Genomic DNA, 14,388 nt, shown 5'->3' with positions numbered 1-14,388 from the left:
CAAAGCAGGACTGAAGAATGATCACGTGTGACTGGCACAGCCCCACCTCCACATCCCCTGACAGAAATTTAATGGCTGCTAACTTCTAGGAATAGTCATTCTGATGCTTACATTTTAGTCTGGTATTTCTCCCTTTGAAACAGACTTTGAGGTGATTTTTTATGTTGTTTGCCCACAGCAGATGCCTCCTCAAGAACTCTGTGGAGTTATACTAAATAATCATCTTGCTGTCTGAGAGAGTTCAACTAATGAAATCCATACCCATTGTATGTGATTAGCCTTCCATGTAAATAAATCAAGAAATTGTAAATGTTAAGGACTGAGAGTTTGGAAACATCCAGAATACTAATTGAGGTGACTGGGGAATAATCTCAGGGAGGTAGGATAGGAATGTGATTTTCAATAAGTAATGTTTCAGTGACTGGAAACCTAATGAATTATACTGTTTGCATATAGTTTGAATAAAAAGGAAAAGGGATGTTCAGTCTGAAGGATAGATGAGGAAACATCTAGTGGGCTGGAAGTCAGCATAACCCATTCAGGCAGGTCATGCCTAATGGACTGTTGGCTCCTTGAGCGCATGCACTAGAACCCACCACAGTGTCTGTGCAGTTTGAACACATAGAAGAGATCTTCAAAATGCTTATTTAATTAATGAATTATAATGAATAGAACATGGAAACTGAAACTAAAGGATCATGCAACGCAGTTTTCGGCACTACATATATTTTTCTGTTTTCCATAGCGTAAATAACTTAAAATATATTAGTAGGAAATGAGGAAGGGAAGAAAAGATTATATCATCTGTATTATACAGCTTTAGATTTTGATAAGAGAGACGCTTTTTTTAAATTATTTAAACATCAGGGTGCCAGGGAGGCTCAATTGGTTAAGTGTCTGACTCTTGATTTCAGCTCAGGTCATGATCTCATGGTTTGTGAGTTTGAGCCCTGTATTGGGCCCCTTGCTGATGGTGGGGAGCCTGCTTAGGATTCTTTCTCTCTCCCCCTCTCTCTGCCCCTCCCCTGCTTGTGTGCATGCACATACTTTTTCCCTCTCTCTCAAAAAAAAAAAACTTTAAAAGAATAATTTAAAAAATAAAATAAAATTTAAACATCTCTAACATTTGATAATTAATAAATCTTTTTTCTTCATAATTTTCCAATATTTTTTATTCCTTTTGACATGTAGCCCTCAGGGGCTTCCACATTCCAGAAACATATTTTGATATTAAATCTATTGGTTATAAACCTTGAAGTAATTATTTTATAACCATTAAGTATTGATCTGCTTTATATATATGTAATTTAGTAAAATAAATGATAAAAATAATAATTCTAAGGTTACAATATTTCTCTTATAAGGACATAATGATATAGAGTATCAAATCTTTGGAGTTCTATAATTTTCATTATTTCTCATTTTCTGATTGCCAACAACTATTGTTTAGCATACAAGAAACTAAACATAATAGAATGGGGTGGATTAATATAGTACTGGACCAAAGATAAGAAAATTGTTAACTTTTTTTTTTTTTTTAACATTCAAATCAACCGTATATGTCAAGAATAGGTAGAAATTCAGGAGAAAGGAACTACTAGAGAGCATATAAGGGGAAATCTAATCATCAGAGACCCCACCTTGTATTCGTTTTCTTTCTTTTTCAGCCCAAACCTATTCTGTTCCTCTACTTCACAGCCTAGGACACGGAGCTGCAATATCATTTACACTGTTGTTAATGTCTCCTCTAACTCACAAAATTCCCCTTTACCTCTATTCTCCATACATGTCTTCCTAGGGATTCTTAGAATTCCTTGCAAATAAGGTTCCACATCCCCACTGCTACTTCTTGAAATTCAGGCCTCCATCAGTTTCCTTGACCTGCAACACATTTTGCAACTCGATTCCCTTAACACTGATGTACAACCACTATAACCTGTCACACTGCTACCATAGTTCATCCAATTCTCATCAGCTCCTCATTTTATTTCCCACCTTAAAAGCCACCATTGGCTCCCTGTTACCTGAATGAAAAAGTCAGGTAATGATGGCGTGATATAAAAGACCATTCGCAACTGGTCTTCCCCCGCTGACTTCTCATTGGCCCATTGCCCTAGGTGATCTACACAGCTGCAGTGCTTCATAGTCACTACTTCCTGAATCTCAAATACCTTCTCTTGTCTTAGAAAATACCATTTCAAAATACTGTTATCACTCCATTACCCATATGTGTCAAGTTCCATTTAAAACTGATCTTCCTACATAGAGTTAGTCAGTTGTTTTCTGATGTTCTCTCCCATTGCTGTTGTTTCATGCCTGCGACGATATTTATTTATATGCATTTATATGTCTGTCCTCTGTCATTCCTCTACTAGACTGTGAGCCCTGCCTGGTGTGTAGTATCTAATACCTATTTAATTTATGTTTTCTCCATCTCAGTACAATTTCAATACATCATAAATATGGTGAAGTGAATTTTTCTTCACAACATTCACTGGTGTGGGAAAGATCATACACACCTGTCCCATTTAGGTCTGGTTTGGCCATATGACTTGCCTTCATCAATGAAATGTGAGAAGTGATCTGTACCACTTCTGAGTAGACAACTTAAGAACCATTGCATATTTTTTTCCTTCTACAAGATTGGCCACGTCCCAGGAGGAAACTGCTCTTTCAGACTATGTCTCATAATGAAGGCGACATGGAGTAGAGTTAGAGACCATCTGTAATGAATCTAAAAGCTGAGCAAGAAATAAACTTTTGTACTACACCACTGAAATATTGACAGTTTATTGCCACAAAATAATTTAGTCTAAGGTAGATAGATTTTTAATAAATGTTGATGAAAATAAGGAAAGCTATAGAGATGGAGAAGATGAATTAGAACTGGAGATTTCGGGTCAATTTTGTTAAAAAAGAACCTTCTGTTGAAAACACATAAAAGTTCAATTTTCACGAATTGCTAATTATGTGAAATAATAGAATTGAGGCTTGAGAGAAGAAAGGAAGAAGGGGATATCATAGAATAGGAATATATATTTTGGTAATGCAATCTTGAAAAGAAAATGAAAATAAATTCTTGCTAGATGAATGTGTCCTAACGATGTCTTCAGGGAGACATTTAAAGGGAGAATATAAAGAGTCTAAGGTATCTACTGAGGAGGTGTTTTGAGAATGGGTACATAGTAAAGATTCCTCCTTTAGTTAAGCCAACCTAATCTAAAAATATTTTTCCTGTTTCAAATGTCCAAGTCACTGTTTCCATAGTCAAAGAAAAACTGGAGGCCTGACTAAAACAACACTCAAATTAAAAATATATTTGTGTACTCAATTCTTGTTATTCACAGTATTTATGTTCCATAAACATGCACCAAACACCAAATCAGTGAATACTGACCATTGCCCCCAGGGAAGATACAGGTTTAAATTGCTATGGGCCTCTGGTCACAACATTCCCATCAACTAGTCTGTACATAACCTTGTTTTATGCGTGTTTCTGTATTGAATAAGATTTCTTCTTTAATATATACTGTTTTTTCATTAACATTGAACTCATAACAAACAACGCTTTACTCATTACTTGCTTTACTCATGCAGCTGATTTAAAAAATGCATTTTCTATATAGGATATATCACAGCCTTTTTTATTTAGGAACTCTAGATAACACTATGCTTGGGGGTTATTTTAAACAGTGAAATCAATGAAAAAAAAAACATAAAAAATACAAAAACCCTTATACTAAATAGATCATGAAAAGGATACTTGTTTAGAATATGAAAGCTAAAACAAGAAAGCAGAGGATCATCTCATTCAACCTCAGCTGGGAATGTGCACATCCAGAGACTCAAAATTTTTGCCACTCTGTGCATGTGCGCAAATGACCACAAAGGTGCCATGAATATTGATTTGGGTGTTGCAAATAAATTTAGCAAGTAGATAAATCTTAAAATAATGAGGATTAACTGTATATCAAGGAATTGAAAGGAAAATAATGAAATGTATTATGAGGAGATGGTTAAAATGCCCACCAGTGAGGAGAGAAATTAAATGGATGGATGGATGGATGGATGGATGGATAGATAAAGATAGATAGATAGATACTAAATCTAGAAGAGTGCTTTAAATATGGTATATTTTTAGTTTCTTTCCTTGTCTTCCTCCCCACTTTTTTCCCTTATTTGGTAAAATATATGTCCCCTGAAAGCATTTAGGTAGTACTTGACAGTCTAGTCTATCAGTGTAATGTAAAGCATTAGATCATAGAAAAGTACGTTCAAGTTTTTCTTGGCATTTCATTTTGCATTTGGATTTATTATTCCTTACTTAGAGATACCCTATCATCTTAACACAAATCTTGAAAGCACATTTTTTGTGAAAATGTTAATATTTAATAACCTAAATGACATATGACACCATCTAACTTAGCCAGCAGGGAGTGAAGTTTCTTAAAACTTGCATAGTAGATATTCCCCTGTAAATTTGAATAGAATAACCCTGTTTTGTCAAATAGAAATTGGAATTTTCTGTTTACATTCACACTCCTCTATGATTTTTATTTTGCTGTTGAATGGAAACATCTGGAACTAAATTGTTTTAAATTCACAAGCCAAATGTATAGGCTGCTAATAAAACATCATCTTTTGCCAAATTCTTTTAACTGTGGAGAAGAGAATTATACCTGAAAAAAAAAGAGCTAAAGAACATGATGAGAAATGAATCAATTAACACATTCTGGTGTGGATATTTTTTTATGGAAATATTACCTCCAAAAAAGTTTATCAAGACAAGCTTTTTACAGTCCCCATTAAATTCAATGAATGAATTGTGAAGGGTAAATTGGACCCATTATAATCTTAAATTTCTTATGTAATATTCATAATCATAGTGTTACATAAGAGCGAGCTAGCATTAACAAAAGGAGCAATTTAAATTACCACTTCTTGGAGAATGGGGCTCTGCTTGACAAACAGAGCTTCCTGCCCCGTTTGCAATACGCCCATGCATCTCCTCCAGTGCCAGTGAGACCCACACTCTCATACCAGTGATATAATAAACCCTCCACAACAGAGGGAGAAAATGAGGCAAACAAGCCCACATCATTTCAACTTGTCAGCTTTAAATAAAATCTTCTGCAGCTGAAAATGAGAAATTTGAGGGAAGATAATGTGTGAAGTAACCAAATTCAACACTGGGACAAAACATATTGCATTACTTATTTTTTTTCCTGATCTTCCACAAAGGTTTTTGAAATTTCACCATAATTTTAATGAAATATCTTTTGTCAGAAATGACTTAGAAGAAGAAATCGTTTATTTTGTTTGTTTATTTTTTTTCTCCTCTTCCACCCACTGATGCCTTAGGAAACATCTCAAGTTATCCCAAGCCCCTGTGATATTTTAATGAGTAATCTGTGACCTTTGGAAAAACTCTCATTATCAGTTTTTAAGTCAGAGTTGGTATAGCAGAACATGCTGGAAAAAAGTACATGCTTTTTATACTTATTTTAATTAATTACTTACATAATACCTTCCCCAGCGCTGATTTTATATGCGAAATATTGGTGCATGGTCTCCACCTACAAAAAATATATATAAGAGACAAAAATGCATTTGAAGGAAGATAAAAAGAAATTAACATTCTGATAAGTATATCTGAAATGGATGAAATAAACAATGATTGTGAATGTAAATCCTTTCCTTCTTCCTCTCCCCTGTGCCCACTTCCCCCAACCCTGTGTAACTCCAAAAACTTTACTGCTTTGCATTCAGGAGGTTCCATTCTACTCTTCCCTTCAGTTCTCTCCAAACCCCTTCTCTTCCTTCTTTGTTACTTTTTTTTTCAGTATTAAAATATCCCTTGACTTTCCTTATCTTTCCTGAAAAAGTACTTGCCTTCTTCTAAGGAAAGACACCACCACTAGGTCCCAGCAGATACTTAGCACAAGTTGTGCCTATTCCAGTGGAAGAGGGTGAAAAAGTCAGTCTCATTTGTCCTGAATGCCCCAAGGTGTGCCCAAATTTGATATAAACATCTTTTTATGTCTTTTATTTCCAATGTTGTGCCTCACTTGTTTTCCAAATAAGCTTAGAGTGCTTTCCTCTTGTTCTATTATATTCTTATACCATTGTAACGTGAAGTCTCCGATTTCTAATTCTTTTATCTTAAAATCCCTCGCTTACTTTGAGTGATCAGTGGATAGAATGAGATATTGAAGAGTATGATTCCTGACACTATGCTTGATATACCATTGTTAAGAAGTTGTGGTTGTTGTTGTTTTGTTTTGTTTTGTTTTTTGAGAGAGAGAGAGAGAGAGAGAGAGCACGAGCGGGTGAGGGGCAGAGGGAGAGGGAGAGAGAGAATCTCAAGCAGGCTCCACACCCAGTACAGAGCCTGATGAGGGGCCTGATCTCACAATTGTGAGATCATGACCTAAGCCTAAATCAAGAGTCAGATGCTTAACCCACTAAGCCCCCCAGGCATTCCTGTTAAGAAGTTTTTTTAATCCATCCAATGCAAAACATGATTCCATATGTGTATTTTAAATATATTAGAGAAGTACCATGGGACAGGAAAGAGTATATGGACAGTGGATTACAGGATTTCAGTTTGAGGTGCTGAAGAATCAATATTTAACAGAATGACCATAATCAGCAGGTATTTTTAACCTCTCTATTATTTACTTGTAAAATATGAAAACAATGAATATCATGTCATAGGATGGTTAAATTAATACTAGGTGTATGTTAGAGATATTTTCATTTTTACCCTATGGTCATTAAACTAATTGTTATAAAGGAACAGAATGGATTTCAAGTTAACTTCACTTAGCCATTAAGCATTCAGTAAATAATGTGAATGGTGATATCATGCAGCTTCCATACGTATACTGTGTCTGAAAACCAGTCACATTCTGCCAAAAGTATTAGGTTATTCTCCACAGTTTGAGGCTAGCGAGACTGGTGCCTTCTAGTACTCTTAGACCCTAAATTCCCATGGTGTATTATACTCTTTATTCTAAGTTTCTATCTCAGTAATCATGTAAGTATAATGTAGGACCATGGTGTGGCTGAGTAGCCATTTAATTACTGATCTTTTCAAAAGGAAAGCAAATGGAATCATTGGCTTAGAAGGTATCTGTTCTAAGCTGAGCTGGTTTTTGTCTCCCCACAGTGATGGCTGGGCTGACAGGTATGATGTGACAGATGGATATCAGCGAGAAGCTGTTGGTGGAATCACAATCAAGCTTCAATCTCCCGATGTCAAGTGGTTTGATGATTATTATCTGAAGCTTCGGCCAGAAACAAACCTTCGAAATCCTTGGTTTCAAGAATTTTGGCAGCATCGTTTTCAGTGCCGGCTGGAAGGGTTTGCACAGGAGAACAGCAAATACAACAAGACTTGCAATAGTAAGCAGATTTATTGTTTCATTTAAAGTGGATAAGGCTAGGGCTCCAATTTATGTAAACTGTGTCATGGGGATAGTGGCTATAATCTGTTGGAGAAGAGGACTCTTACATAAACAGAGGGGCTATTGCCACTTACAGTGATAAACAGGCTTTATTCTCACTAAGAACATATCAGAGCAAATTTTTACTCCACAGAGATTTAAACCAATTTTGTTATTTATATCATTCAAGAAATTGGCACTGTGCTAAGAGGGTAATGTGAGCTCCAGAGAGGAACTGCGATTGCCATCCCTGAAGGCAAGAACTACACTCTGCACATTTTGATTATCTTCAGCAGTTAGCACCAAGGTAAACACTTAGTAAGGGTGTCATATTCTGAAGAATGAATAAGGGGGCTCCTGGGTGGCTCAGTTGATTAAGCATCTGACTCTCAATTTCAGCTCAGGTCATGATCTCATGGTTCGTGAGTTTGAGCCCTGCATCAGGGTCTGCACCAATGGTGTGGAGCCTGCTTGGGATTCTCTTTCTCTCCCTCTCTCTGCCCCTTCCCTGCTCTCTTGCTCTTGCACTGAATCAGGTGAATATTAAAGGACAGAGCCAATTCCTACTTCCATCAATATATAGAACAGGAGCAGGGATAGGGTATTATGTTTCAGGAGACATAATCTGAATGTTGCCATTCATTCTTCTACACTTACAGGGACTCATATTGTACCAACTATTGCTTTTTTTCCCTCCAACTATTGTTTTAGTTGTAAAGATAACAAGGTGAGGAAAACTAGTTCCTGGCCTTAAAAGGTTTAGTGTCTAGAAGGGAGATAATCATGCCAGCCAATGTTGTAATTCAGTGCTATAAATGATATTATAAGAGTTAAACACAGGGTTTAGTTGCAATTATTTGTTGCACATTGAAAGGGAATCTTGACTCCAGTAACCAAGGTACGGCCAATATTGATCTGTATGTCAAAGCCTGCAAAAATTAAGGTTTGTCAAAATTGATAAGTGATTTGTTGATACTTCCTTATCATCACATTGTGTAACAAGAACTCCATATGCATTTGCATAGGAGTAAAGTGTTTTAATTGGTGATATGGGTACCTTTATCTATGATGCTGGAATACAGGAGTGCATTGAGATAGTGGGGTTGAAATTATGGCCCACAAACCAATTCAGTGCACAGAGAAGTTGTCACATACGAGCACAAAAAATGAGAATAATGTAAATAATATAGTGAATTTTTTCATAATGCACTTTCCCTCCCAGTTCATGTCCGTCATGTTTTTGGTATCACTACATTCTTTTGTGAAATTAAGAAGGGGGTGAATGATGATTTGTGATTATTTTAAATATCAGTATCTGGTAAAATAAGAACTTGGCATCTTTATGTCAGTTTCTGTTTGAGTAAAGAGGGGGGAGAAAGATGCTGAAGTGTGGGATATTGTATTGATCGGTGAAATCCAGAAATCGCAGAAGTATGGTGTGTGTGTTTGTTTCTCTCTGACTTCAGATACTGCTTGTCCAAAATCTTCAAATGCTTATTCATTTCCTTTGGTTTGTTTTGTTTTTTTATTTTCATGAAAAAAATACATGTGAATGAACAGCATGATGACTTCTGTTTCACAATTTCAATGTTTATAGCTAATGTCATATCTTTCATCATTCTATCTAGTTTCTGATGGACACAGACTTCTTTCCTCTCTTGAGATTTGGGGGCTATGCCTCTCTGTATTCCAGTTCTATGGTTGTGTACAGATTTCTATATGTAGCTACACTAGAGGAGTTATAAAGTATAAGCAATAGATTTGATCTCATCTCCAGTTCTCCTTTATTAAAGAGTTAGTGACAGTCCCTAACCAGTGTGTCTAAGGTAATGTTTCCAACTGATCCTCACCCTCTTCCTCTTTTGTGCCAATATTATTTTCCTTTTCTTTTTTGTCTAAAATGTCTTCCCTTTGAAATGGTTCTTTGTTTCTCTTATTTTTTTCCCCACTGTTGGAGATTTTATTTAGATATAGTTTTAAAAAACTCTTTAATTGATTTCCAAAGAACATTATTTCTGTGGAAAACGTTCTGTAAAATCCTCCCTTTTAGCCTGCTGTTGATCTCTGTCTTACACATGAATACCCAGATATGATTTCTCTGCTCAGAACTGGCTCCTTACTCCAGTACTGGAAAGCACTCGTTAGCCACTTCCCCCCGCCCCCAGAATATTATCCGACAAGAGATGTCATTTTCTACATACATGGACACTTATGTGTAATACCTCTGTTATTATTTTCAGTAAGGGAAATAATATTATTATCTTTATTTTAAAGATTATAAAATGAAGATTTAGGAGAAAACAATAGCTTGCTCAAGGTCAGCTAACTATTAAACACTGGAACTTATAATTGAACTCAGATTTGTCTGAAGTTTAACCAGTATGGTATGCTAAAAAGATAAAATATTACAATTTTTAAAAATTGCCATAAGATTTGCTTTATATTATAGTTAATATATAGGTCAAAGATACAAAAAGGAAAAATCTTAAAATTATTTGTACGTTACTATGGAATTCATAATAGATACCTAATTGTTCACTACTCTCTACTTTTGACTGTATTTCCTTATTCACTCACACGTCCTCTTAGCATCTTTATCCCCACCTCCTAAGGGGCCCCAAATAGTTTACTCATATTTATAATATTACTAAATATTACCAGCATTTTCCTAAATATAATGCACTTAAGCCCTTTCATCAGGGAGTGTGCATAAGACAACCATTTTTGAGTTGGAGTGTTAATTTTAGGAGTTTCCAATTCATGTCAATCAAGAAGCTTTTCTTTGCTCACTTTCTCCAGTACCTTAAATCTAATAGATAATTCAAGAAGAAAAATGGCTTCACACAAAGGATAGAAATACCCATAGCTGAAGTACTGCTTATTTTGTCTTGGGAGATTCTTTGAAGGCAAAGAATAAAAGTTAGGACAGGTATCTAAATCTAGTAGTCCAGAACTAGCAGTAGCCTTATAGAGAATATGCCCCATTAATATGAATTTTTTCACTGCCTGTTAGTCTTGCCTATTCTTATACATTATATAAATAGAGACTTACATTATTTGCTTCTCTGTAATGGCCTTTTCCCCTCAAAGTAATGTAGTGATTTTCATCCCATCATTGCATGTATTAGTTTATTCTTTTTTTATGTTTTATTTTATTTTGAGAGAAAAAGAGAAAGAGAGAGTGAGAAAGAAAGAGAGCATGTGCAAGGGAGGGGGCAGAGGGAGAGAGAGAGAGAGAGAGAGAGAGAGAGAGAGAGAGAGAGAGAGAATCTTAAGAAGACTCCATGCTCAGTGCAGAGTCCCATGTGGGGCTCAGTCCCATGACCCTGGGATCATGACTCAAGCCAAAATCAAGAGTCAGACACCCAACTGACTGAGCCACCCAGTTGCCCGTAGTTTATTCTTTTTTATTGCTGTGCAATATCCCTTTGTATGGATATACTACCAGAATTTACCTATCAGTTCTCCTATATGATAGACATTTGGATTATTTACATTTTTAGGTATTATAAATACTTTATGAACATTTATGTACATATACTATGGCAGACCTATATCCTAATTCCTGTTAGATGTACACCCAGTACTGGAACTGCTACATCATGGACTACATATATATTTAGCTTTATTAGAAATTGCCAAGCAGTTTTCCAAAGTAATTGAACTAATTTCCCCTTTCACTGAAATGTATGAAATTTCAAGTTGCTTTGCACTACTGTCAACACTTGGTACTATCTTTTTGTATTTTAAACATTCTGTGAGTATGTGTTTGTATCATATTGTGATTTTGATTGCCTTTCCATGTGTATTACCAAGTTAAGTTCCTTCTCATATGCTTATCGGAAATTTGGGCATCCTATTTTGTAAAGTGTCTGTTCAGGTCTTTTGCACATTTCTTTGAATTGTTTATCATTTAACATCTATTTTAAGACTTCCTTATATACTGTGGAGGTGAGTCTTTGGTAGATATATGTATTGTGAAAATTGCCCACTTAGAGAATAGCTTATTCCTATTTCCTATCCCTCTCATGTGTTGTTTTCTATTTATCCACTTTGTTCTTTAATACTTATTCCTCTTTTACTGCCTACTTATGGATTAATCAATATTTTTTTTTACCTTATTCTATCACCCCTCTTAATAATTTTGTTTCATCTCAGCATAATTCATTTAGAGTTTTCAACAGAAATTACTAAATGAATCTTTAATACAAACAACTTTATGTTGGTTCTTGTTTATATTAAAAAATCTTGCAGGGGTGCCTAGGTGGCTCAGTCAGTTAAGGGTCTGATTTCAGCTTAAGTCATGATCTCATGGTTCATGAGTTTGAGCCCCACATAGGGCTCTGTGCTGACAGCTCAGAGCCTGGAGCTTCCTTCAGATTCTGTGTCTCCAGGCTTTCTTTGCCTCTCCCCCTCTCATGCACACACTGTCTCTCTCTCTCTTTCAAAAATGAGTAAACAATAAAAAAAATTTAAATCTTGCAAATATTTACATCTGTTTATCCCCTCATACTATATTTTGCAATTGCCATATAATTTATTTTTATCTGTATTATATATAAAAATATATAAATATAATAATATAAATATTATATATACACATGTGTGTGTATATATATATATATATATATATATATATATATACATATATATGACTTTCTTCATATTGTTGCTCTAAATGGTTAACAGTCATATTTCCCCACTCCAGTGTTTTTCATTCCTTCTACCTGCTTGCTTTCACCTGTGATTTTTTTCAGCCTAAAGAATTTCTTGTAGTGTTTCTTACAATATAGATCTACTGCCAACAAATTATATTGACTTTTTTTTTCTGAGAATATCTTTATTTCCCCTTTGTTTTTGAGGAGTGTATTCACCAAGGATAGCATTCTGTATTTCCAAGTTTTCTTCATTTTTTTTTTCTTTGAAAACAGCATTTCATTTTTTTTTCTCTGGATTCCATCATTTCATTGAAAATTTAACCATCATTCTAATGTTGTGTCTTTTTTTTTTTTTTGGCAACATGTCTTTTTTTCTAGGCTTTAAAATTTTTTTTAAGTTTTTATTTGACTGTGATAAGGTTAGGTGTGATTTCCTTTATATATGTCATTCTTTGGATTTCTTAAACCTGTGGATTAAAAATGTCTATCAGTTTTGAAAATTTCCTAGACATTACTTCCTAAAACATTCCTTCTGCCACATTTTTCTCTCTCTGTTCCTTCTTGTGCTCAGATATACCTATTAGATTATTTGACTGGGTCATACAGGTGACTTTTTCTCTGGACTTTCTTTCCTATCTTTTTTTTCTCTCTGTTCTTCTATTTGATTCTTTTCTATTATTTTGTCTTTTATTTCACTAACAATGTATCCACCTATGTCCAGTCAGCTGTTAACCAAAATAAGTTTTCAACTTCAGATATGTTGTTTTACAATCCCAGATGCCCATTTAATTCTTTTTATAGTTACTAATTTTCTTTTGAAGTATTCTTTCTCATCTATTTTTCAATCCTTTATTCCATGTCCTTGAACATAGTTATTATAGTTATTTTAAGGCCCCTTTTTTTCTAATTCTAACATCTGGATCTTCTGTCAGTCTTCTATTGACATATTTTTCATTGGTCACATTTCATGCTTCCTGATACAACATATTTTCTTTGTTGTATTGAAGTTTATATTATTTTCCCCCAATGATGGTTTGCCTTTTCCAGGTTCAAAGTAATTGAGATGAGATAAGTTGCAATATAAGACAGAAATAGTCAACCTGTAGTTAAAAGTGTCTTTAAGGAACAATTGACATGGAATTTTGATGGGGAATCTAGATAGTATATCCTATGCCCTGGATGACTGACTCAGTCAGATTTTTGTTGTTTTTTGAGATTTTTTCCTCCAGGCCCCTATACCATACTGTTTCTAAATTTGGCATCCATTGTGAGGAAAAGACTACTTGAAGTTTGAGCAGTTTCTAATCCTCAGGTGGGGCTTTTCTTCCAAATAGTATAAAACAATGGGACATTTCAGCCTTCCTCTTCAAAATCTTGAGCCTCATGCAGCCCCCAGAATCAGCAAGTGAATCACAAGGGAAAAAAGCTATCATGTGGTTAGGTTTCCTGCACTTTATATATTGACATACCATATCATTTTAATATCCAAAAGTACTTCTGGCTTCTCTTTTTTCCAGAAGTGTCAGATACTATGTGAAGTCATATATTCCCCAGCCACAATTCATGTACTTTCCAAGAACCTCAAAATGTGCCTATATTGAGAAATAGCATCAGTGCAGAGTTAAGATGAGAGGATGTACTAAAGTAGGATGGGCTCTTAATTCCCCCAAAAGAGGAGAAGTGACACAGAGACAGACACACACAGGAAAAGTGGCAGGGGGAAGACACAGGCAGAAACTTGAGTGATGCAGCACAAAGACAATAAATGCCAAAAATTAATGGCCACCACAAGAAGCTAGGAAGAGGCAAGGAAGGATTCTACCAAAAGTCTCAGAGGGAGCATGGCCCTCTTGACACCTTGACTTCTGACTTTGAGCCTCCAGAACTGTGAGAGAATAAGTTTCTGCTGTTTGAAGCCACATAGTGTGTGGTATTTTGTTATGGCCGCCCTAGAAAACTAATGTCCCTTCATGCAGACCATGTTAGATTGGCAGCCTGGTCCAGAACCTGCAGATGCCCTCCGATGAGAAAGCAGTGGGTGACACCTGCCTACTTTCATAGGTCTCCTTTTTGCTTGTTCATTTTGTCTTTGTTGAGTCCATACATCTTCACTGCCTTGAAAATACTTTATTTTTGCATTTCTTTGGCCTCTTAAAGTTATATAGTAAAAGAATGTTCATGTGCTTTCTTCTCCACCCCACATAACACCAGAGGTCCCTCTTTTATATTTTAATCTTGTCACTCCCCTGCAATCCCAATTTGGATGCATAAACAAACCCTGC

The 14,388-nt window shown here is 35.4% G+C and overlaps 1 protein-coding gene across 4 annotated transcripts in view; it reads left to right on the top strand.

Moving 5' to 3' along the window:
• The window catches only part of GRM5 (glutamate metabotropic receptor 5), a 528,255-nt gene that overhangs the window by 379,398 nt on the left and 134,469 nt on the right, over positions 1-14,388 (top strand). For all 4 annotated transcript variants that reach the window (XM_053900181.1, XM_053900183.1, XM_053900180.1 and 1 more), the window contains exon 4: positions 7,172-7,407. In XM_053900181.1, the coding sequence (XP_053756156.1) occupies positions 7,172-7,407 (236 nt within the window). The remainder of the gene's footprint in view (positions 1-7,171; positions 7,408-14,388) is intronic.

The sequence above is a fragment of the Panthera pardus genome, unplaced genomic scaffold (assembly GCF_024362965.1).
Source record: "Panthera pardus isolate Hobbes unplaced genomic scaffold, ASM2436296v1 HiC_scaffold_12, whole genome shotgun sequence".
NCBI lineage: Eukaryota > Metazoa > Chordata > Mammalia > Carnivora > Felidae > Panthera > Panthera pardus.
This window is presented reverse-complemented; position numbering and strand designations above follow the sequence as displayed.